At 39.2% G+C, this 26,252-nt stretch overlaps 1 protein-coding gene across 3 annotated transcripts in view; it reads left to right on the forward strand.

Moving 5' to 3' along the window:
- Window positions 1-26,252, forward strand: part of LOC106084285 (hemicentin-2) — a 518,476-nt gene that overhangs the window by 438,606 nt on the left and 53,618 nt on the right. For all 3 annotated transcript variants that reach the window (XM_059364753.1, XM_059364755.1, XM_059364754.1), the window contains exons 6-7: window positions 8,898-11,087; window positions 11,158-11,559. In XM_059364753.1, the coding sequence (XP_059220736.1) occupies window positions 8,898-11,087; window positions 11,158-11,559 (2,592 nt within the window). The remainder of the gene's footprint in view (window positions 1-8,897; window positions 11,088-11,157; window positions 11,560-26,252) is intronic.

Consider the following 26,252-nt stretch of genomic DNA (forward strand, 5'->3'; position numbering starts at 1 on the left):
AATTGTTTTTTTTACAGTAACTGTGCAACGTTTCGTTTCAAAATATCAAATGTGCCCATAAACGTATCCAACTTTGTTTATTGTAAACCCTTTAGCAGCTTCATCTATGATAAATGGCCTTTTTTTGTTGTACAACTAAAAACTCTTTAATGGAAAGAGCACTTCGAAAGCCGTAAACGATTATTCATTTACCAGAACAATAATTATTTTCTTGTGTATCTTCTACTAGTGAGAAAGACCGAATATTTGAGCGTATAGAGCAGTCGTGGGCAAAAATACTTACACTATTGCACATAACTAAAATATTACGTAAAAAATTTAAAATCTGTCCATGAACATTCCATTAAGAAACACATGAAAGTAATACCAAACAAGTCCAAGGGCTTGCACATAATTGAAATTGTGTGTTTTTCATTGGTGTAGACACTTTCTTCACTCAAGATTTTTCCTGTTGTTGTTTTGAATGAGCAAAGAGCAGTCAGTATGTTGCGCAGCTCGGTGGAGTACGGATAGTAAATTCGAAAAGAACAAATTTTTAAAGTTTCGCCTTAGGTACAAAACTGCTGCTATGTTCAATGACAAAAATCATTAGAGCTACAAGCAAAAGGCACGCGAATTTCGAAGGCACATACATTGTATGGTAATATTTACGCGATCAAGAAATATCATTCTCAAATTAGGTATTAAAATGTGCGAAAACAACAACTTTCATAAGTAATTCTTTGTTTTATTTATTTAAAAATTGAAAACAGAACACAAATACAAAAGTAAGACGTTAAATTAATTTATAAATAAAGAAAACCCAGTTTAAACCCAGAAATAATGTCAGGGTAAACAAAACTTTATATTTGTCAAAATTTTTTGCAAGAGTTTATCGCAAAAACACGTTTTTTCATCGTAAACAAAGTCAAACGTTTTTCACAAAAGAAGTTTACTTTTCCTACACCCCCACTGTGGTACAGAGTATTATAAGTTTGTGCATTTGTTGGAAACGCTAAGAAGGAGAAGAGCTAGACTCATTCATAAGCAAACCGATCAGCTTAGAATCACTTCCTCATTCGATTTAGCTATGTATTCTTGTGATCAAGGTACAGGTCGTATTTAATGTTTGATTGTCTTGAAATTTTGCACATGTCACTTTTTTGGCCCAAGGACGAACGGTATTGATTTTGAAAAAAATCGGTTCAGATTTAGATATAGCTCTCAAATATGTCTTTCATCCGATATGGCCTTTAGGCTGTAGAAGCCACTATTTTGGTCCGATTACAAAACTTGGCACGTAGTTTTTAATTTGAGGTCTACAGATGTGTGCAAAATTTTATAAAAATCGGTCCAGATTTAGATATAGCTCCTATATATATCTTTCATCCGATATGGACTTTTAATGCTGTGGAAACCACAATTTTAGTCCGATCTTTAAAAGATTTTGTCTGAGGTGTTTTATTTGACGTTCTAATGTGTGTACAAAATTCATGAAAATCGGTCCAGATTTAGCTCCCATATATATTTTTCATCCGATATGACCTTTTAAGGCTGTAGAAGCCATAATATTTCTTCGATCTATACAAAATTTGGCATGGGGTGTTTTATTCGACATCTACATATGTGTACAAAATTTCATAAAAATCGGTCCAGATTTAGATATAGCTCACATATATATCTTTCATCCGATATGGAATTTGCTGGCTGTCGAAGCCACAATTTTAGTCCGATCTTAACAAGATTTAGCACGAGGTGTTTAATGTGACTTCCCAATACGTGTGTAAAATTTCATAACATTCGATTTCGATTTGAATTTACTACTCCCATATATATTTTTTATCCGATTTGTCAATATTTCAATAGGTATGCAAAATTCAATTCTGACTAGATTTGGAGATAAGTTTTATATATCAAAAGTAGCACGTATACTAGGTGGTGTAGGGTATTATATAGTCGGCCTGGCCCGACTTTTGCCTTTCCTTACTGGTTCGAATTGTTTTCCGAGTTTAGTTTTATAATATTTACAAGTTGAAAACTGGCGAACATCTTGAATCCACAAATTGTTAATAATTTATCTGTTTTTCAATTAAAAGTTAACTTATGCAACACACCTCGCATCTTTCATCTTTTTATGCTTACAGTATTTTTTTTTTTCGTTTTTCTAACTGCTATATTGTGTATGTAGTTGTTGTGAAGTTTGGTAACTATTTTATTATATTGTCTTTGTAGTTTTGGGCCCTTGTTTTAAGATGTTGTTGCTTTATTTGCTGAATTTGTTTATTTTTTGTTATTTGTAGACAAAAAATTGTAAATTATTTGTCAAAATAAAAGGTGAAGAAAAATATAAAAGATGTTATTGTCTGGATCGTTTTCGAAAATAAATTTGATGTTCTACTAGAATTAGTCATGGTTTAAGTTTTGTTTATGTGTCATAACAAAATTGAAATTAAAAATGGCTTTAATTGGGAAGAAATGGAATAATACATATGTATACTAACCTTCAAATAGTGGTAATGTCTTATTTGGTACGTTCCTCAATGTCCAAGTCGAAAGTTAAACAATGTTTGAATTTTCCTTTTTATTTAGCAAAGGGGTTTTTATACTCCTCACGTATCAGCCTTTTTATTCGGAAAATGAGACCAAATCCTTTTAAGCCGATTAGGGCGGTTGTAATTTTCACAGATCAATTAACATTATAAGCAATTCAAGTCCACTGCTATAAGACTGAACTTTCGTTAAGATTTACTGGGCCACTTATCTTCCATAACGCATTGTATATTGTTAAACGGCCAAGGGTTTTATAAAGGCGACATATAAGGGCCAAACGGCTGAATGTATTCCAATGAAGTTGTCATTAATCGAAAGGTACTTTTCCAGAGCAGTGCAGAATGTATTATTTAAAATAATTTTCACTAGTAAAAACCTTTGAAAATGGAGGATAAATAGATGTTAGACAGTGCCGGAGATATCACCCCGCCTTGGGAACTCCCTGTATCACTCTACTGTGTCAATTTCGTATGCCTAAATTCCACAACATATAATTCGATACTCAGAGTTTCAGGCCTGGCTCCTGGATGCACGACAAATTGACGGTTGAACAACCGAAAAGTGTCCTGTAATCCCTTATACCGGCCACCTGTCATGCCTTTTACCTAAGTAACATTGCTCCAAGTGTTCATGCCACAAATTCCATTTGTGTTCGCTAATTTCCAAATTTAGTTCGCTAGTTCTGGGGTTAGTGGGGTCCGTGCAACGAATCCCATCACACTCGCTTGCGTGTACTACTGTGCCGGGAAGTTGGGCCGCACTTGGGGTATTCGAACGGTTAGTATAAAGGAAGAGGGTGCTGCTTTAATAATGTCACGGATTGAAGCGGCGATTGGTGTACTCTCTGAAGCCGACCCGATTGGCGTTCTTCAGATTGATAAACGTCCGATGCTCAGAGTCGGTCGGTCAGTCTGTCGATGTTGAGAATTATGAGGAGGTGGTCTGATCCCAAAGAAATGAGGGCTTGCCAGGGTACGTCACTCAGGGGATGCAATGGAAATGTCTGGCGGGCTGCTGCACCTCCTCGTAATCCTAGTGGGGACATCCTCATTCACCGTGCAAAACGTGGAGCCTTCAATCTACTCTGCCATAGCTATGACCCGCTGATCGTTACCTAGGGGAGAATGCCAAGAAACGTGATGCGCATTAAATTCTCCTAGAACCAGACGGCGAGACAGTAGGGCTTGTAAGCTTGGCCATTAACTGGGTCGCAGCTACCAACTGACGGTATATACACGTTGTATAGCTCTATCCCAGCAGTACCGGGCCTGACTGCTATCCCCATGTACTCCTTATTGGGGTCACAAGCGCTAACCTTTTTCTAGAGCGATCCTCACGTGGTACATTGTATCCGTACTAACTGTGCAGGCTGCAGTTTTTGGTTAGTTTTGTCTCCTGGATCGCTGCAACCAATATGTTCTGTTGTCCGAGGGGTTACATAGGCCGACGACGAGGACGCAGAAGGCGACGACGCTTGTGACTCACTGCTGTCTATGTTCGCACAACACCTTGCAACATATAAAGTGTGACTATATTCCCGTAGTGACGTAAGGCCGGTGCAAGATCGGAAATACACCCACTTCATGCACTGGTTACACCTCACCAATACCAACCAATGGTGGAGGTGGTTCTGGGTTAGGCACTCCGGGTTACTCTCCCATGGCGAACAAAGGGCGAACACGTACTCTGAGGCGACAGCCCTTGTCGGTGAAGGGTTCAATCGGGTCAATCCGGTGCGTAAAACCCGCGGCCATGGGACATGGGCGCGATCATGACAATATGGTGACTCAAGTGTCAAGTACCTGGGGTTCATCTCAATATCAAAAAACACTCGATCATGACAAGCTGGCACTCAATTGCAAAGGTTTTAAAAGTAGAGTACGAACTTAACATTAAAACAGCGATGTCCAAAATGAAAATGTGACTATGTTTTTATTACTCTCTTTAAGTATTTTTAATTTTCTCAGTAACTAAAAAATCATTTTTTTGGACTGAATGATTACTGTTTGTAAATGAACAAAAATTTTTGTTTTTAAAATAGAACAGAAAAACATACCGCTGCGCATGTTCGTTCATTCGTGTCTTCTCAATAATAAGAATACGCGTGACTTGCCATCAACGCTACCGTAAACGGCTGGGCATCTCTGCATTTAAATATGGATTCAAGTTTCATAGGGCCTTAAACCCAAAACGTCTTAGCGGACATGTAATTATGAAAATATGGGGCTCAAATTAGAGATATTTGAGAGTAGAGAACGAATTTGAGCCAAGTATCTCCAGGACCGGCAATCCTTCTTAATGGTACATTCAGCCTGTTTATGTCAATCTGGGTGTCAAATAATAAAAGGATTTTGACGAAAGAGTACGAAGTTGCATTGAAACATGAAACAAGATCTTGAGAGCCCGTTCCGCCCGCTTGTAAAAGTCCCAAGCAGGTTTTTACAAGTCAAGTATCTGAGCACCCACTAAAAACATAAACAGACTTTCTGTTGTTGCACTAAATTTTGTTGTTGACTTTACATTTTTTTTTTTTCAATATTGTACACAAACTTTTAAAGCCAAGATTTAACCATAAGACCTAGAAGTTTAGACTTCAAATGAAAGGAAATGTTTTTCTGTGCATTGTAAAAGAGGGTACAACGTGCCTGTGTGGGCTTGCCATATTTATGTTGGGTTCCACATAAAGCGATTTTCCGATTCGGTTCCTTGAGCACCTACCTTGGCATCCGGTATGACCTCCGACATATAAGTCTTGTGTGGTCTAAATGGATTAGAAATCATATGCCAATAATCATATAAAGTGTAGTCCCAATGGCCATTTTGATATACATACATACATATATTCTAAATGGCTGATCCTCTACATAATATATTTCAATAAAATTTTGTGAAAAATTCTAAATTCACATGTTATTTTAGAGGTATCGTCTGGAGACTTCAACTAACGAAAACTTTGTTACGATTCTTACAAGTCAGATGCCATTCTGTAGATGGTACACTAAGAACATTTTTTTAGTAAAAACAGAAAAAACGGCATTTGTCTGCTAAAACAGCAAACATTTTCTGCTGTGTTTACATGGTTGAAGTGTAAAAAGCTCAAAAATGTAATTAGTATTTGAAAAATTTTTATATTTCATCTTATCATTCAATTTTGAAAGCAAATAACGAAAAATGTTTTCCATTTTCTACGATTTTTTGTTTTTGAAGGAATTTGAATTACAGCAGACAAAATAACTACAACTATTATATCTATGCTTCGAAACAAAATATTAACGCCTAAAATTTTCATATGAAACATTTAAATTATAAATTAGATAAAACTTTTTCTTTTATTGCATCATGTGATTCTGCTTTACCAAAAAAACGCCTCGAATTCGAATCTCGAAAACATGATTTTTATACCCTACACCACTACTGAGGTATAGGGTATTATAACTTAGTGCATTTGTTTGTAACACCCAGATGAAGGGGGATAGACTCATTGATAAGTACATCGATCGACTCAGAATCGCTTTCTAATTCTTTCACTTTCTGATTCCGTCTGTCCATGTTCATTTGTGTACAAAGCAAAGGTCGCAGTTTTTGCCGATCATCTTAAAATTTGGTACGCGCATGTTTTTTGGCCTAGAGACGAAGCCTATTATTTGGAAAAAATCGGTTGAGATTTGGATATAGCTCCCATATATATGTTCTTCCGATTTTGAGAAATATTGCAATAAAGTGCTCATTTGCTAACCGATTCTCTCGAAATTTGGCAGGAAGGATTTTCGTATAACTCTCGACATTAGCGGCCCACATTTAGATACAGGTTTCACATATGTATATCGCCCGGTTTTTACTCCAAGAGCCACTGCATATTTTCACGAATCTTGCCAAAATTATGCCCAACGCTTTCCTCAACGTCTATCACAATATCTAAGAAGTTTTGTCGATATCGGTTCAGATTTAGATATTGCTCCCCTATATATAATGTTCGTCAGATTTTGTGTAATTTGCAATAATGATGTTATTTGTCAACCGTAGTAAATACAGTTCGAAAATATTTGCTCAAAATTTGATATGGATTGTTTATTAACCCATCTGAAAACATCCACCGAGGTTCATTTAAATTGGTTCTGAATTGGATATAGCTCCCACATTGTACTTGTAGTGTAGGTGCAGTCGGCACCGCCCGACTTTTGCCTTTCCTTACATATTTTTGCAATTAATAATGTCATAGTCTTAAAATTAAATTTTAGTTCAGCATTTACAAACAGTTAGTAAATTGTTCCTAATTTCTAGTAAGTATTTTTGAACTCCAGCAATGGAAATTAAAATTTAAGTAATTTTGAACTAATATTTCAATTTTATATTGGAGAAAAGGTGACGTCAACGATGATATTCCAAGAAAAAGGTTTTTCTCAGTTACTTGAACGAATGTACGTTATATCTTATTTAAATATCTTCAAGGCATTGCAATGGACACTTTCTTTCTTTCATTGCTGCTGCTGTCTTTTTTTCGTGTCGCTCAACTTGAAATTGTTTGATTAGCTCTGCAATTATTTACTATGTGATTGTGGATAATTTGCCCGACTTTGTCTTGCAATTGAAATGTTGAGAAGGAATATCTAATCTCCGATTGCTCTTTCCATTCCAAATGGAAATTAAGGACTAGAGTGACCAAGTTGGGACAAGAATTTGTTTTATGCCAGTACGGACCAGTCGATATAACACCAACACATTTAATTAAGACTTTTGAAACTTGCTTTTCAAATTGTATGGGACTGCTGTCATTCTGCCTGGTCAGAGTGATCTTTGTCAAAGTTGTAGGCCACTAAAAGGCTGTGGGACCCAGGAGATTCATTCTTCATTTGAAATTCCCTTTTAAAGGCAATACAAATTTAGGTTTTTAATTTTCATTTAAACCATAATATGGTCACCTTTTGCCATTCATACTCAACCATTACGAGGCAACCTCTGTTGGGGAATTGTATGGACATTGACCAGGGATGCCCCGAACGTACGTACGTAAATAAAATCCTATGTAAACAGTTTTGGTCTTCCTTGGTGACCTTATTAGAGTCGTTAAAAATCTGCTTCATTTACGTTTTTTTTTCCAGCGCCACCACCAATGCCACCAGTTGTCAGCAGCGGCACTTATGCAACCTAAGAATCCTTTCATAAGGAACCACAATGAAGGCGAGCAGAGCCCACACAAAGCACATACAGTAAAATACGAGTCCATATAATTGGAATGCGAGTGGTTTCGAGCTCGGCTACACCTGGTGCAATTTAATTGCAACCATTGTGGATATATGCCATATGGCCGCCGTACTCATACACCAAAACTTTTGCATTCCTTCTTGGCTTTGTTCACGAAACTTATTACGCAAAAGCGAAGGATGAAATTAACTCCAATTGAGTCACCACAGATAGTGCAAAGTGTTTTAATTACTTGTCTTGGACATGGTGGCTCAGCCAATGTTTTTTACACCGAATTTGCATTGCGCTAGTGGGTGGTAGTTGTTCTCGTGGCTCTGCTTTAGCATGTTGACCACGGCAATCACACAAGTAGTTAAACACCCGGGTTCTGCGAATTTGCTGGTCCTGAACTTTGTCCCGGCCAAGGTTATCGTTCTTCGTTCATCGGCCATGGGTATGAGGTTAATGGTTCATATGTGCTCGGTATTAATGATGAATTGTGTTTCTGTTTGGCTGCCCGCCTGCCTGCCACCAATCCATTCCAGGCACCTTAGTGAAGTAAATTGCATTTTTTGTTGCCAGCAGTTTCTTATCATCTCACGATAACGAAGTGATTTTCAGAGATTTGATGCTGTTTGCCACGAAATATTGTTGCTAATTAACCCAAGATTACACACAGATGGAAATCAAACCTACTACCTACTCGTCAGAAGGGAGGACGGGCTAGAGCAGTCGTGCGTGCTTGAATTTTAATAAGTTTCGTTGGAAACGTCGAACCATGTAAAGGAGAGTAAAACAAACAAAAAAAAAAAAACGAAAATAATTCCTTTGAATCATTCTTGGACAAGAGACATGTGGCGGAGAGAGGAGCAGACAAAAGAAACTCAAGCGATTATTAATAATTCGTTTCTTTCATTTTTCCTGCAACTAAATCATTATTCTTGCCTCTCCTCCATATCCAGTTTCCTCCGATTCAATTAAGGCCCTTAAAGCTCATCATTACCCAGTTATCAGTCTTTGGGGGGGGGCTTGCCTTGCGATTTTTGACACATGCCACCCAAGCAGTTTTTATGTTTATTAATTTCTTTTCGCAGGCCTTTCCCTGCCATGCTCAGACTTAGCTAGAATTTGAATGTTGTCCTTGTTGATATTTACACTTGTTTTTCTTTGCTCTGCTTATTTTTCAGATTATCCACGCGTTGAAGTTGGTCCTGAGAATCCGCTGCGTGTCGAACGTGATCGCACTGCCAAATTGGAGTGTAACGTTGATGCCAAACCCAAGGTGCCTAATGTACGCTGGACACGCAAAGGCCGATTCATTAGTTCGAGCCTTGTGCATACCATTCACCGTGTCAGCATTCAGGATGCCGGCAAGTACACATGTTCGGCCGACAATAATTTGGGCAAAACTGGCGAACAGGAATTGATTCTGGACATTCTCTATCCACCCACTGTGGTCATCGAGACGAAGACTCGGGAAGCAGAAGAAGGAGAAACGGTAAATGTTCGTTGCAACGTTACATCCAATCCGGCACCCATAACCGTGGAATGGTTGAAGGAAGGAGCACCAGAATTCCGCTATTCGGGTGATGTATTGACCCTGTCTTCGGTGAGAGCCGAAAATGCTGGCAATTACATTTGCAGAGCTGTGAATGTAATTCAATCATACGGCCAGGAGCGCAGTGAACGTGTTGGGAATTCCACAGTGGCTCTTTTGGTACGCCATCGTCCCGGCCAGGCGTACATAACGCCCAATAAACCCATTGTGCATGTCGGCAATGGAGTAACATTGACTTGCTCTGCCAATCCGCCGGGCTGGCCAGTGCCCCAGTACCGTTGGTTCCGTGACATGGAGGGTGAATTTTCGGCGACGCAGAAGATTTTAGCTCAAGGGCCCCAGTATTCCATCCCCAAGGCCCATTTGGGCAATGAGGGGAAATACCATTGCCATGCAGTCAACGAATTGGGCATTGGAAAAATGGCGACTATTGTGTTGGAGATACATCAGCCACCTCAATTTCTTGCCAAGTTGCAACAGCACATGACCCGCCGGGTTGCCGACACCGACTACGCGGTCACTTGCAGCGCCAAAGGCAAGCCGGCACCCACTGTACGCTGGCTTAAAGATGGGGTGGAAATTTTGCCCGAGCTTAATCTGTACGAGGTAAAAACCAACCCCGATCAGGGCCCCAATGGCATGGTGACCGTCCAAAGTATGTTAAAATTCCGCGGCAAGGCCAGACCTAATGGCAATCAATTGGTGCCCATGGATAGAGGGCTTTATACATGTCTATACGAGAACGAGGTCAATTCTGCCAACTCCAGCATGCAGCTAAGAATCGAACACGAGCCACTTGTACTGCACCAGTACAATAAGGTGGCCTATGATATCCGGGAGACAGCCGAAGTAGTGTGCAAGGTGCAAGCCTATCCCAAACCCGAATTCCAATGGCAGTTTGGCAACAATCCCTCTCCACTGACCATGTCTTCGGATGGGCACTATGAAATAAGCACCACCACCGATAACAATGATATCTACACTTCCGTCCTGCGCATTAATTCTCTCACCCATGCCGATTACGGTGAATACACCTGTCGTGTTGTCAACTCCTTAAACACCATACGAGCTCCCATACGCCTACAACAGAAAGGAGCCCCCGAGAAACCCACCAATACGCGAGCTATTGATGTTGGCCACAACTATGTCACTCTTTCCTGGGACCCCGGCTTTGATGGTGGCATTAGCAACACAAAATTCTTTGTCAGCTATCGCCGAGTGCCCATGCCGCGAGAGGAACAATTGATACCCGACTGCGCCACCTTGGCCACCAGCAATACCGAATGGATGGAGTTCGATTGTCATCGTGACAATCCATGCAAGGTCACGCCACTCGATCAACATCAGAGCTATGCCTTTAAAGTGAATGCCTTGAATACAAAGGGCAATTCCCAGTATTCCAATGAAATTCTTACCACCACTAAAGTTAGCAAAATTCCTCCCCCTCTGCATGTCACCTATGACCCCAATTCCAGAACTTTGGGCATTAATGTGGGCGCAACATGCCTTTCTCTCATCGCTGTGGTCGAATCGATGACGAATAGCGACACACCTGCGGCGGCCTGGGAAGTAATCGACCAAGTAAATCTTCAGTTGTCAGGCAACGGTCCCACATTCAAGGAGACAGTTCTCGACCGCTTGGTGGCACCTCGTCGTAGTACCTCGGGTCGGGCTTTGGGCCATTCCATAAACGACGATGACGAAGACGACATGAGCATGAATACTTTGGCTCTTGAGGATGACCACAGTCCCATAGTGCGCGTTAAACTCTGCTTGCGTTCGAACCATGAGCACTGCGGAGCATATACCGATGCCGAGAGTGAGTATCCGTATAAATTTGCCCTGCCACACATGTATTAATTAAAATTTAATGTTCGATTTCTTTGCAGTTGGCCGTTCCTATATTGCAGAGGCTTCCGCTTTGGCCACACCAACCTTAATTGCCATAATCGTTTCGTGTATCGTTTTTGCCCTTTTCGTTGGCCTGCTACTCATGTTCTGCCGTTGCAAGCGCAATCAATCGAAAAAGAGTGCGGCCGCTAAAGATTATGAAATGGATTCGGTGCGACCATCAATTGTCGCTGCCCAGCAGAGCCAAGCACCGCCGCCCTACTATCCGGCCAGTGGTCTGGACAACAAGGCTCTCGAACATTCCATGGATTTGGCACTGAGCATGGAGGAACAAAAGAGCGCCCTTTATGCCACACAAAATGGCTACAGCTATCATCCTGGAAGTGGTGTTGTGGGTGGTGGCATCGGCATTCCAGGCCACACGATACCTGGCAATGAATGTAAGTACCAAAACCATCGACATTCGCACCAAAACACCCACCATCTATTATTGTGGTTCAATTGAAATTAAAGAGTTGCACTTTAAGGGATGTCAGTGTTTTCAAATGTTACAATATTTAGGAGAACTAAGAGAGGATTTGCATATATTGTATCAATCAATTCCCAATAGATAGTGGTACAGTGATTATTTACAAATTAAGGAAGAAAGCTCATTCATCAACCGTATCGCGCAATTAATCAAAGTAAGGACCGATCTCGACATAGACGTGGTGTTGCTGTCGAGAGTTTTTATTTTTTTTTTATTTATCCAAAATTTAACCACATCAAATGAAAACGATGAAGGAAAGGCAAAAATTGATGCTTGACAGTTTTCAAGGTGGTTGGACAACGAAAATGACTTTAACTTCGATTACGACAAAACCTGGACGGACTGGCGGACTTGGCGAAATCGAGTCAAGTCGAACAGTATGCTTAAAAATGGGTCTGTCTTAGGAACAATTATTATTTAGAGAATAGGATCTATTAAGCCACTCGATCTTCTGGGCTGCAACTCAAATTTCTGACATTAAGTTTCGAGATTCTTTTTCCACTTGGCCTTTGTACCAAATTTGTTATTTAAGCAAAAAAATGTTTGCTAAAACAGCAGTTTTTGTCTGCTGAAAATAGGATAACAATGATATCTACACTTATTCAGCGAACATATTGCTGCTGTATTAGCACATTTTTCCGTCAACTGAAGCAAACCAAATCTTCAGAAAAACATTTTTAACCTATGTTTTATGTTTGCTGTTACTTGTTTTGAACACTTTAGCCATTTATTTCGAAATTTTGTTGGAAGATATGATTTTAATTTATGGAATATTATTGTAAAATAGCTACCTGATCCATCCATTGGCATACATTTGGAAATGTGACTGAACTCGCTCGCATTTTTCGTTATTGCTCTTATGATGTGTACATGACTGTCCTTTTTTTATACCCTTCACCAAAGGATGGAGGGTATATTCGTCTAAGACCTCATAAAATATATATATTCTTGATTGTCATGACATTTTAAGTCAATCTAGAAACGTCCGTCCGTTCGTCTGTCTTTCGAAAGCACGAAAGCTTTCGAAGGAGTACAGCTATCCACTTGAAATTTTGCAGAAATACTTCTTATTAATGTAGGTCGCTTGGGATTGTAAATGGGCCATATCGGTCCATGTTTTGATATAGCTGTCATATAAACCGATCTAGGTTCTTGAGCTACTAGAGGACGGAATTCTGATCCGATTTGGCTGAAATTTGACATGACGTGTTTTGTTATGAATTCCAACAACTGTGCTAATTATGGTTCAAAACGGTCTAAATCGTGATATAGCTGTCATATAAACCGATCTGGGGTCTTGATTTCTTGAGCCTATAGAGGGCGCAGTTCCTATCCGATTTGGCTGAAAACTCTCATGACGTGTTTTGTTGTAACTTCCAACAACTGTGCTAATTGTGGTTCAAATCGGTCAATAACCTGATATAGCAGTCATATAGACCGATCTCGAATCTTGACTTCTTGAGCTCCTAAAAGGCGTACAACGGCTTCTCCCATGACCTCCAACATACGTGTCAAATATCGTCCGAATCGGTCGTTAGCCTGATACAGCTCCCCTATAAACCGATCTCTCTATTTTACTTCTTGAGCCCCTTAAAAGCCCAATTCTTAGTCGTTTTGGCATATAAGATTCGGCCCGGCCCAACTTAACACGCTTTTATTTGTTTCTTCCAACATCCCCTTCATAACTTAGCAGCAGTCATTTTCAGTAAACAACATGTTTTTCAGCAGTTAGCCTGCTGGAACTTCTGCTGTAATAGCAGCACTACGGTTATAATAGCATGAAAATTAACTACTAATATTCAGCAGACAGTGTTTGCTATTTTCAGCAAACTTTTTCTATGAGTATGCAGATTCTAGTTAATACTACGCCGATATTCTCCATCAACGCAAATTGGTCCATAAATTAGAATTATTTTAAACACTCCAATTACTGTCTTGTCTGCTTCGGAAACACATAGCACAAATAATATCAGTGTCTTGTATAATGTAGCATATATAAGCTAATATTACACTTCATTTTGCCCCAAACCTTGTTTGTTTGCCCGGGTTTGTTTTATAAGCGTACCGAGCGCTGATACCATCATAATACTTGTGAATAGTGTGTCATACCTGTTCACACCTGTATCACGTATAGTGCTCTTTCGAACGAGTTGGAAGAGATTAGATGATAAGCTGTCTTCCTGTCTGAAACCTCGTTTGGTATTAAGCGGTTGCGAGATGTCCTTTTCTGTTCTAACTGGGAATTGCGGTAGAAAAATGGGCCTAATGCTTAAAATAAGGCGAAATATATAAATTTGACAATTTGGATCCCAACTTGCCTACTCAATAGCTTTTTTTTAACAAAACACATAAAAATCTTTTTTAAAGTATGGAGTTTCGCATTGTGTAAATTTCAGTAGAATATAGTCCATATGCGACAAGAATGACATACCTAAATGAAAAATAACCCCAAGATCGTTAATTAAAGTTTCTTCTTTTCAATTTTGTCTCCCAATTTATATGCTTGAGAGGGATTAAAACGAATCCAAATTTTCTTTCCATAATCGTTTTTCTTTAAATTTAGAAACAAAAGGCCATGTCAGTCATGTACACATTATTAGTAGAGCAGTAGCAAAATATGTGAGCTTGTGTATTCAAAACAGCAGATTTTGATTGCTGACCGTAATGTTTGCTAATAAAGCGGTCCTACGTTTGCTGAAACAGCAGTTATGTCTGCTTTCCCATTTTCAGCAGACAAAACGGCTGTTTTAGCAAACATTTTTGCTGGTTTGAATAACAAATTTGGTTGAGCGTAGGATTTCAATAAATTTCAAAAGACTTCTAACCAATGACGACGACCATTTGGTTTTCCCATAAAATCTCTTGATGGGATAGGCCAATTTTCAACCATCCACACACAATGAATCCTGGAAACCAAGTGTCCTGCCAAACGTTGCATTCAGTGCTTTGCTGGCATTTGGGTGAGCTTGAATACATACACATACCAATACTTGTATCTTTGTGTATGTGAGCATTCTGAGTAAATGATTGGGTGGATTTTGTGGTTTTACGCATTTACAATGTTTCACCAGAAACGATTCATTATTAATTGCTGCCATTGTTTATGACTCTATGATACAGCACTGTGGCAACAGCTTCCTTGAGTTCTTTTCTGCAGCACAATTCTTCGAACTCCTTTTGTTGGCATTTGGCAATTTTTGTCTTTTCATTTTTCCTGGCACTCAGTTCCTCTTTATATTGGCTTTTGCTATGCGTACTCTTTCCTTGACTACTTCCGCTCAACTATTTGTCTTTGGCCTTTATGTGTGGATCCCTTATTATTTGTAGCCTTCTTTACGGGATGTTTGTTTTTTTGCTCAACTCCAGAGTTGATAAAGGCTTTCGATGTTTTTGGTAGATGTTTCAATTTGTTGCCATCCTCCGTCTTACAAATTGCTGCGAAAGGAATTGCATTCCTTGTCTACGAATATCGTAAAAAAAACAAATTAATTTCTCATTGCTCTCCAGGGGTCTTGTGAGTGAGTATGTAGCATAAGTGAGTATGGGATTTCCTATAACCAAATTTCATTTGCCCTATATATTCCCATTTTGTTTCTTTTCCTTCAGGGAGGCAATGGCCTTCCGCCCAATTATGAAAATAATTGGAAATTGTAATTCATTAACGAAACGTGTAATGAAAAACGTTCATTTGCGCCCCAAACCAATTCGAATGGTGGATATCAAAAACCAAATGTTAATTTCCAATATAAGAAGCCAGAGTAAAATGAAAAAACAAAAACACAAAAGGCATTGAAAATTTCGATTGAAGTCTAGCTCGATGTCTATTTGCATGTGTGAGAAGCCTACCAAATTTTTATGTTGGTTGTTCAAACATAAGGGATAGGAGGCTTCACACAAGTCGGTTTAGATTACTCGATCAATTAGCACCCTAAATCGAAATTTTTCTACAAGGTGTTATTTCACCTTTTCAGCACGGTTTTTTAAGGGGCAGATCCACATCTTTTAACGTCATGGAACAGAAAGACGTTATTTACACCGATTTTAGCAAAGCTTTCGATACTGTGATACACAATCTGTTATTACTTTAACTCGATGTTAAGGGTTTTCTGAAGGCTCCTTTAGACTGGATATCATCTTACTTAGAGTGCCGTCGGACCAGAAAATACTGCTCAAGATTTATTTTCGTTCGCACAACAAGCCGATTACTGGCTTAATTGTATGTCCATAGTGGGTGGGGCGGATTAATATCCACACTCTCTTTTCAGCCTAACCTAACCTATTTACAATACGATCTACATTCTCTCATCAATTGGTGCACTGCAGATGACATATCCCTTAATCTGAAAAAATACCAATACCCAACCAATACTTTCACATATCTTCATAGGCTCGTACAAACTGGCTTACTTTATTGGTCGAATCGTTATTTCAGACCCTAAATTGCGACTTCATTTACACATCGATTCTAGCTATGGTCTTTATGTCACCCCGGAAAAGCATTTTGTAGTTCGGCCTGTTTGATTAAATCAGATTATTTTAATTAAAACTTCAAGCTCACGACCAAGTTCGCAGTTTCAATCAAAATAATCTAATCCTACTACACTACTAAATTATTTGTTAGCTTGGTTCGTCCTGTATTGGAACATGCGTCATATGGAGCCCGTTTTACAATTATTACTCTGATAGAATCGAATCTCTTCAGATTCAATTTCTAATTGTCGCTTTATGTGGCCCGAATTACTGTTATTGAATTGCTGCGGGGTCTGATAGTCTTTCCTAACAAGATTTTCTATTGGATTTTTGCCGTACTACGAATCGTTTCACTGTTCCACAGTGTTACATGCGCCTTTATCGCCCATGCCCTTCAATCGGACTGCGTCGACCCGAAAGGCTTCGGGTTAACCAAGTTTATCGATGGCAGTTCTCTGGCCTTCACCGCCAAATCGTCTGCCCTTTCATTTCCCCTTACACCCTTATGGCCCGGCACCCAATCGATGCGGAATTTGCCATCCTCAGAGAAGGCGTTAATGTCCTTCTTACACTGCAAGACTGTTCGTGACCTTACCGTCCTGGTTGTTATTGCCCTTATAACAACTTTACTGTCGGTAAAGATGTTCACAGTCAACGTCCTCGCGTTAGTACCACACCACCTTACGCATTAAGTGATCGCCCGGATCTCTGCCTGCAGGACCGTATAATGGTCAGGCAGTGTAAAACAGATCTCAGTTCCTGGGTTCTCAATGTAGACTCCCAGGCCCACTCTTTCTCCTAGCTTCGATCCATCCATGTATCATGATATTAGAGACGGCAATACTAGGGTTCCGTCAATCCAAGACTGTGCCGTTGGCAGCAGTGTCTCGCACTCGACCTCAAGTGTCGTTTCAGGTATCCGATCGGAAACCTCTTCCCTTCTTTCCAAGTTTGCTATCGTCGCCTCGATTATACCGCGATGGTATGAGCTGGTTCCATACTCAATCCATTCTCTCATCGCCTTAAGTCTCATAGCCGCAGTGGCTGCCTCACACTTAATCTGTATGTCAATGGGTCGGATATCTAGAATAGTCTCCAGTGCCCTAGTGGACTTGGTCCTCATCACTCCGCCTATGCCAAGACAACATGTTCTCTGAACTTGTTGTATGGTCCTAACGTTGCACTTTTTCTCCATAGCAGTCCACCAAACTACTGAGGCTTAAGTAAGTATTGGTCTTATCACGCTTCTGTAGAGCCAGTGGACTATCCTCGGATTCAGGCCCCATTCCGAGCCTACGGTCTGTCTATATAGTGCCCAACATCTATGAGCCTTCTTAGTACGCTCCTGAATGTGATACTTCCAATTAAGCTTCCTATTCAATATCACTTATAGTAAAGATCAGTTGTGATAAAGTGGAATAATATATATCCATGGTGTTGGGTATCAATAATGTGTTTTTATACCCTCCACCATAAGATGGGGGGTATACTAATTTCGTCATTCTGTTTGTAACTACTCGAAATATTCGTCTGAGACCCCATAAAGTATATATATTCTTGATCGTCGCGACATTTTATGTCGATCTAGCCATGTCCGTCCGTCCGTCCGTCCGTCCGTCCGTCCGTCTGTCTGTCGAAAGCACGCTAACTTCCGAAGGAGTAAAGCTAGCCGCTTGAAATTTTGCACAAATACTTCTTATTAGTGTAGGTCGGTTGGTATTGTAAATGGGCCATATCGGTCCATGTTTTGATATAGCTGCCATATAAACCGATCTTGGGTCTTGACTTCTTGAGCCTCTAGAGTTCGCAATTCTTATCCGATTGAAATGAAATTTTGCACGACGTGTTTCGTTATAATATCCAACAGCTGTGCCAAGTATGGTTCAAATCGGTCCATAACCTGACATAGCTGCCATATAAACCGATCTTGGGTCTTGACTTCTTGAGACTCTAGCGTGCGCAATTCTTATCCGATCAGAATGAAATTTTGCACGACGTGTTTTGTTATGATATCCAACAACTGTGCCAAGTATGGTTCAAATCGGTCCATAACCTGATATAGCTGCCATATAAACCGATCTTGGGTCTTGACTTCTTGAGCCTCTAGAGGGCGCAATTCTTATCCGAATGGAATGAAATTTTGCACGACGTGTTTTGTTATGATATCCAACAACTGTGCCAAGTATGGTTCAAATTGGTCCATAACCTGACATAGCTGCCATCTAAACCGATCTTGGGTCTTGACTTCTTGAGCCTCTAGCGTGCGCAATTCTTATCCGATCAGAATGAAATTTTGCACGACGTGTTTTGTTATGATATCCAACAACTGTGCCAAGTATGGTTCAAATCGGTCCATAACCTGATATAGCTACCATATAAACCGAACTTGGGTTTTGATTTCTTGAGCCTCTAGAGGGCACAATTCTTATCCGATTTGAATGAATTTTTGCACCAAGTATTTCGTTATGATATCCAACAACTGTGCCAAGTATGGTTCAAATCGGTCCATAACCTGATATAGCTGTCATATAAACAGATCTGGTGATTTGAATTCTTGAGCTTCTAGAGGGCGCAATTCCTATCCGATTTAGCTGAAATTTTGCATGACGTATTTTATTTTTACTTTCAACAACTGTGTCAAATAAGGTTGAAATCGGTTCATAACCAGATATAGCTGCCATATAAACCGATCTGGGATCTTGACTTCTTGACCCCTAGAAGGCGCAATTGTTATCCGATATGCCTGAAATTTTGTACGACGGATCCTCTCATGACCATCAACAAACGTGTTTATTATGGTCTGAATCGGTCTATAGCCCTACACAGATCCCATATAAATCGTTCTCTCTATTTTATTTCGTGAGCCCCAATGGGCGCAATTCTTATACGAATTGGCTGAAATTTTACACAGGTCTCCAACATATAATTTAATTGTGGTCCGAACCGGACCATATCTTGATATCGTTTTAATAGCAGAGCAACTCTTTTCTTATATCCTTTTTTGCCTAAGAAGAGATGCCGGGAAAAGAACTCGACAAATGCGATCCATGGTGGAGGGTATATAAGATTCGGCCCGGCCGAACTTAGCACGCTTTTACTTGTTACTTGTTATGTATGTTGTAGTCACATTTCTGGCTGAGGTGCTATCTGCAACCGGTAATATATAACCACGACTAACGCGCCATATTCCGGAATTTGGTATGTATGGGCTGGAGAACCGCCTTTTGGTCGGCATGGTCGGCTGAAGAGGCCTGAAAACGAACGAATAAAATGAAAAACTAAAAGGTGTGTTAAAAAAAAAATTATATTAATTCGTCTGCTCTGACAAGCCGTGGGTTCTTAAGGTTTTGCGAATTAAGTATGCGAATGCACAGGAATGGTTATAAACAACTAGGTTAGGCTTACATTCATAAAGAACATGCCCTCTAAGCCAGTAATGAGCTTGTTTTGTGCTCTACCAATTAAGGAAAGAAACCTCGAAAGCCTATGACAGAAATTTTATTCTATTATGTTTTTGTTCAAGTTCGATATAATATCTCATCCCAATCTGTGGGACCTTTCCCTGGTGAAAGCTGGTCATTTGCATAGTATATGTTCCAAGGTCTCGTCCTTCTCTCACCACGCTCCTCATACTCTGAGTAGATACGATACCGTACGCCTACTGGCAGTCTCTTCGCTTCAACGTCTCCCATCAACTTCCTCACACATGTCCTTAACTTGTCGGCAAACCCCTGGCCATTACGCTCTGGCTTTTCGCTATTTCATTTCCCCCTTTGATGCCTTTGAGTCATCCATGTAGCAATAGCTTCTTTACTATTGATTTCAGTTTTCGTCTTTGGTACTCAGCCTAAGCCCAGTTGGCCACCGTAGCGCAAAGGTTAGCATGACCGCCTATGACGCTGAACGCCCGAGTTCAAATCTTATTGCTGGCATCATTTGGTAGGTACTATGCCATGTAAAAACTTCTCCCCAAAGAGGTGTCGTACTGCGGCACGCCGTTCGGACTCGGCTATTAAAAAGGAGGTCCCACATCATTGAGCTAAAACTTGAATTGGATAGCACTCATCGATATGTGAGAAGTTTGGCCATGTTCCTTAGTGGGTTCATGGGCAGATTTGCAATTTTTGTTACATCCTTATCCTCACTTTAATCCATCCTTCCACCATGATAATTCTCTAAGCTGCAAGTGCTGGTTTTTCATGGACGGACGGAAGAACAGGACCAGATTGATTGTGCATTTTATAGGATCTCGGATCGATGTCAATGACTTGAGCAATGACTACATTGCCCAATAATGTGCAATGACTACAAATACAACCTTATCTTTAATTTTTTTTTTTTGTTTGAAAACGCCAACATTTCATCAGTTTCGCTTTGGAAAACATATGATGATTTTGTTCATTTTTCCATAAATGACAATGCATAGATGCAATGAAAGAAAACTTAAAGCTTAAAAACTAAAATGTCTCGCTGTGTTTCGGTAAAAACTGAAAATATGCTCCAATAAATCCCTTACTCTTTAAACTGCCAATTTCACATGCTGGTCGTTGCGGAGGTTGGTGCTGTTAAAGAGACTTGGCAATTATTCTCAGCTTGTCATTACACTTTCAAATGCAGATACGGTTTCTTTTCATTCTTCACTTTTGTGTGCTACCAAACTTTCCTTTTTAGTTTGTTCTCGAAAAGCTTTAGTTCGCTTTGTTGTTACTGTGTGATTTTTTTTCCTTTAGCACAGGGGTATTAAACATAGAAAAAAAAAATGTTAAGCATTTAGCCAACTACAACTGCATTAAGCCAATTAACAGAGAGATCCTACCTCCTTCCCTTACAATGAATGCCATTGATGTTGCAATGGGCCACAGAGAAATGGCAACAATGGCTGCAAATTGGGGGCTCTCTGTTAAACGTTGCTAGCACAAAGCAGCGAAAGCGGTGAATAATGAAAACGCTTTTGGGTATTAGTGGCAAATACTGGAGCAGCTTATGGCCATAAATAGTTAACTAATTCAAAGCAGCAACAATGCTCTCAAAACAATGGTACTGTTTTGAGAACTTTTTGACATGAAATGAAGAATGGAAAGAAAACAAACAAAACGACCTTTCGTAAATGCGGGCCAAGTGTCACTGGAAGAAGATGTGTTGGCAAGAAGAACGTTCATTGGACAACGTCGGCGAGCATTTTTTTTTGTTACTCTGTTATTTATTGGCCTTAATAATGCTGTAAATGCACATGGAATGTGGAAGCATTTGCTGGTGCAGCTACCTGTTTGCTTGTGTGTCTTAGACCACCACAGTAACCGATGGCTAAGTCAACCACAAAGTCCGCGTTAGGCAAATTTATGCAGAATGAACACAAAGTCCAAAACCGCAAAAGCAAATTGCAACTCTGTCAAGAGAATGCCATCGGGTGCAACTCGTATAACACTTTACTGAGGCTAGTTCTTAGTGGCGTAACTTTAATGGATACTTGCATGCACTACTCTCCGAATCTGCATAGTCGACATTCAAGACAAGAAACGACCGCAGCAAAGCACTAAAAGTTGATTATTATAACTTCCGATTAGTCTGTGACTTGATGGAAATCGGAACGGAATACCTCCGGTGTCTTACAATTCACAAGCAGAGTAAGCAAATGATATTTAGCATTTACAACGATATACAACGCCTACATGCACTAGATCATGTTGTGAGAATTGAAGAAGTTGCTCCTGTCAGAACGTTTGAGTCGGTAAACTGGGAGTTTTTACGCGAGAGAAAGGTGAAACTGTAAAAGAAAAATCAAACGGACCAAACTTGATATAAGGGATTGGAGAGGAAGCACACCTGACTGAAGCTCTTTAGGAAATGTAATTCGTTCGACCTGGATATAGTAAATAAATAAATGTTTTATCCTCGCTGTTTCTAAAAAGAATTAGGACAATTCACTTTTTATACCCTCCACCATAGGATGGGAGTATACTAATTTCGTCATTCTGTTTGCAACACCTCGAAATATGCGTCTGAGACCCCATAAAGTATATATATTCTTGATCGTCTTGTCATTTTAAGTCGATCTAGCCATGTCCGTCCGTCTGAGAGGGACGGACGGACAGACGGAGTAAAGCTAGCCGCTTGAAATTTTGCACAAATACTTTTTATTAGTGACGGTCGGTTGGGATTGTAAATGGGCTAAATCGGTTTATGTTTTGATATAGCTGCCATATAAACCGATCTTGGATCTTGACTTCTTGAGCCTCTAGAGGGGGCAAATCTCGTCCGATTTGACTGAAATTTTGCACGTGATGTTTTGGTATCACTTCCAACAACTGTGTTAAGAATAGTTCAAATCGGTAAATGTTTTGATATAGCTGCTATATAAACCGATTTTGGGTCTTGACTTCTTGAGCCTCTAGAGGGCGCAATTCTCATCCGATTTGACTGAAATTTTGCACGTAGTGTTTTGGTATGCTAAGCTTGATTCAAATCGGTTCATAATCTGGTATAGCTGTCTCATAAACCGATCTTGGATCTTGACTTCTTGAGCCATTGGAGCGCGCAATTCTCATCCGATTTGGCTAAAATTTAGCATGAGGTGGTTTGTTATGACTTCCAATAACTGTGCTAAGTATGGGGCAAATCGGTATATAACTTGATATAGCTGTCATATAAACCGATCTGGTATCTTGACTTTTTAAGCCTTTAGTAGCGCAATTCTCATCCGCTTTGGCAGAAATTTTATACAACGGCTTCTTTCATGACTTCTATCATACGTGTCCAATATGGTCGGAATCGATCAATAGCGTGATACATATCCTATATAAACCTATCTCCCGAGTTTGCTTCTTAAGCCCCTACAAGTCGCAATTCTTATCCGAACGAACTGAAATATTACACAATGAATGTTCGGCATTTATTTATGGTCCGAATCGGACTATAACGTGATATAGCTGCTATAGCATAACAGCTCTTATTCAATATTCTTTGTTTGCCTACAAAGAAAGAAACAAATGCGATCCATGGTGGAGGGTATATAAGATTCGACCCGGCCGAACTTAGCACGTCCTTACTTGTTTTAAATTAAACAAAGCAATTTGAGATTTTTAATGTCCGCCTCTGACGCTGAACCCCTGAGTTGAAATCCGGGCGCGAACGCCAGAAAATTTGTTAGCGATGGTTTGCGGTATGTGAGGTATTTGCTTTAGGTCATGTTTCGTGTAGACTCCTCTACTAAGTGGTGTCGCTCGGCGGCAAGCCATTCGGACTAGGAAATAAATAGGAAGTCTCGTATCATTCAGCTTAAATTTGTATGGACAAATTTTCAATTTGCTAATGTATTCAATGTTCGTCGTCTGTAAACATACATAGGAAAATATTAGGGAACATTTTCACATTTCCAAAGTTGTAGATAATTTTCCAAAGTTGTAGATACATTCATTTGAGTTCGCTTTAACTTCTTCGAATACCTGCGTTTATATCGCATTTTCAATTCCACATCTCCAATGTGTAGATGGTAGTGATGGCTATATGAACCAGTATCATCCACTTTGCGACAGTGTTGCTTTTCCAAGTTATATATTTACTTTGTGGCCAACTTAAACTATTTTGGAAATGAAATTTATGTTAAATATGACGCAGTTTTGTTGAAAGAGAAACGTGCTTTACAAAATGAAATTCTTTTTAAAATTGTATCTTTATATTTTGTTTAAACACAAGCAAGGAATTCCCTCTGTCGGGAGGTTTCGGAGGTTTATATGAACCAACAAAATATAAGGAAACAAGTGTAAAGTTGTTTATTCAATGTTTGCCCCTTTCAACAGATGTTGTTCTGATGGCATAATGAAATTTAGAGTACGAGGCAGAGAGATAGAGAAAAAAAGAGAGAGGAGGGATGGAAGATAAATGAAGATGACGCAAAGTGGTTGCACACACTCTACTTTAAAATGACACCAGTAAAGGCTACAAGTTCTGGTGTCCTTCAAGCCTTTTGTGGCATAAAGTATTTGCTTCAGTCTTGTGCTTTTTTCCCGCCTATAAACTTGTTAACGCATATTGCAGAAAGAGTTTAGAAATTTAAATATTTTAAGATTCATGAATGTCCTCTGCCTTAGTACGCTGTGTTCTCATCTAACCACGTTCTTCAGAGATGTGATGAATGACAACACACGAAAGAAAGAAAAATGCTTTTTTACAGCTTTTCCTTAGAGTCTTCGATGTTAAAGTTGGAGAACCTATATATGTGTTACATTTGAAGAATTTTTTTGAGGCCCTCTGTGCTCTTCCTGGGAAAGAATTTATCTCTGGCTGCAAGTGTGTGTGCGTGTGTGTGTTTAAATACCCCTTAAGAGACAAAAGTCCCTTTATTGTGGAATGCATGCCAAACTTATGTGCCAACAGATATTAAAGTGATTTTTTTTTTTTTTTGTTTAACAAATGTTGTATAAAAAAGTCGCAACAAAGAAAAGAGCAACTTGATTTTAATGGCTTTTTAAAATGCTTGCTCGCATTACTACACCAAAACTCAAGGACATCACTTGATTGTTACTCCATTCCCTGCGAAAGTTTTAATTTTTTGTCTTTGTATTGCTCTTAAAGTTTTTAACTGTTCGTTAGCCTTATAACGATTGTTTTTATTACTTTTGTTGTAGTTTCCAAGCAATTAAGCGCCCTGTTATATTCTCCAAATTTTCATTAGCCATTACGCCTAAACATATGCAATGGCATTATGTGGCATTTACATACATAGGTTTACATTATTTTCTATATTTAGCTCACTCTCTGTCTTCCTAAACCCAATTTGGAGTGTTTTTTGCTTCTGGCTTGTTTTCGTTGTAGCAGAATTAGTTTTTAAATGAAGTTGTGGTCCAAACAATAACAATTGCTTGCCACTTATACTGGCATTGTTGCACAGAAGTATTCTTTGCTAAATTTGGTTTTCTCTTCGTCAACTGAGAAAAAGTGAAGGGTTATCACATAGGATGATATAAGAACATTATATAAGGAACCAAATGGAACTTCCTCCTAACAAAATTGTACACATCCACTAGCTTGCCAGGAAACACTCAACAAGAGATTTTTCTCAATCAACTGTATTGTTGTTGTTGTAACCCTTTCGCTCATTCTCCATCGTTGAAACAATTATCTCTGAGCCACAAAAGAAAAAATGCTAATTAGTATTAAATAATTCGTTAAAAGGAATTTGGTCAAATGCATTCATAAATTCATTTGTTATAATATCGAGCTTCTATTTCGGCAGGTTATCATGGGTTGTCTAATAGGAACTTCCTTAATTCGAACTTGTATAATTGCACACAATTACTGCAGAAAATTGTGAGGTTTAAAAGTAGCAATGAAAGATTTGATTCAATAACTAAGCCAAACAAGGCCTTATACAGTTACAAAATTGACAACATTAATGCATACTACTCCATAAGTCTTAAGTAACGCAATATAAAATTAATGATTAAACATAGTACATGTTTATGGAATTGAATGAACAAAAAACTTAAGTTATTGCTGTAGTTGTATAAAAATGTATGTCGTATGCTCAAAATTCCAACTTGCTCAACAAGTCATTTAATTTTGTTTTTATTGATCAATTTCTTGCAATATATAACAAAATTAAAAATCTTCATCGAAATACTGAAGGCAATTCGCCAAAATTTTTCACAAAGTAATTGAAAGGCGCATTCTTACTATAAACTAGCACATTCGCACCGAAAGATCTAATCAGCCTATAAATAGAGTTTTGGCAAGCAATCCAAAGTTTTGCACTTGTTTCATGACAAAATGTCACCGCCGATGGGTCCATTACAATTTTCCATATAAAAGTTGGGAGCGTTTTTATCCATTTCAACGTTACAGAAGGATTTTGAGATTTTTTTTTATCTTGTTCCAAGTTTTATCTAGACTTCCAAGAACCGTCCAAATTGGTTAAACGCCTGATATAGCTGCCATACAAACCGATCTCTGATCTTCAGCCTCTAGAGGACGCAATTAGTATCCGCTGAAACAAGATATTTTGTCTACACTTCCAATAACTATGTCAAGAATGGTCCAAATCGGTTCACAACTTGATGATCTATTGGTAGGGAAGATGTTCTAATGTCTTTTTAGTTTTACCGCTTGACGTTTTTCGCTGTCCCGGAGACAGCATTG

The sequence above is a fragment of the Stomoxys calcitrans genome, chromosome 3, assembly GCF_963082655.1.
Source record: "Stomoxys calcitrans chromosome 3, idStoCalc2.1, whole genome shotgun sequence".
NCBI lineage: Eukaryota > Metazoa > Arthropoda > Insecta > Diptera > Muscidae > Stomoxys > Stomoxys calcitrans.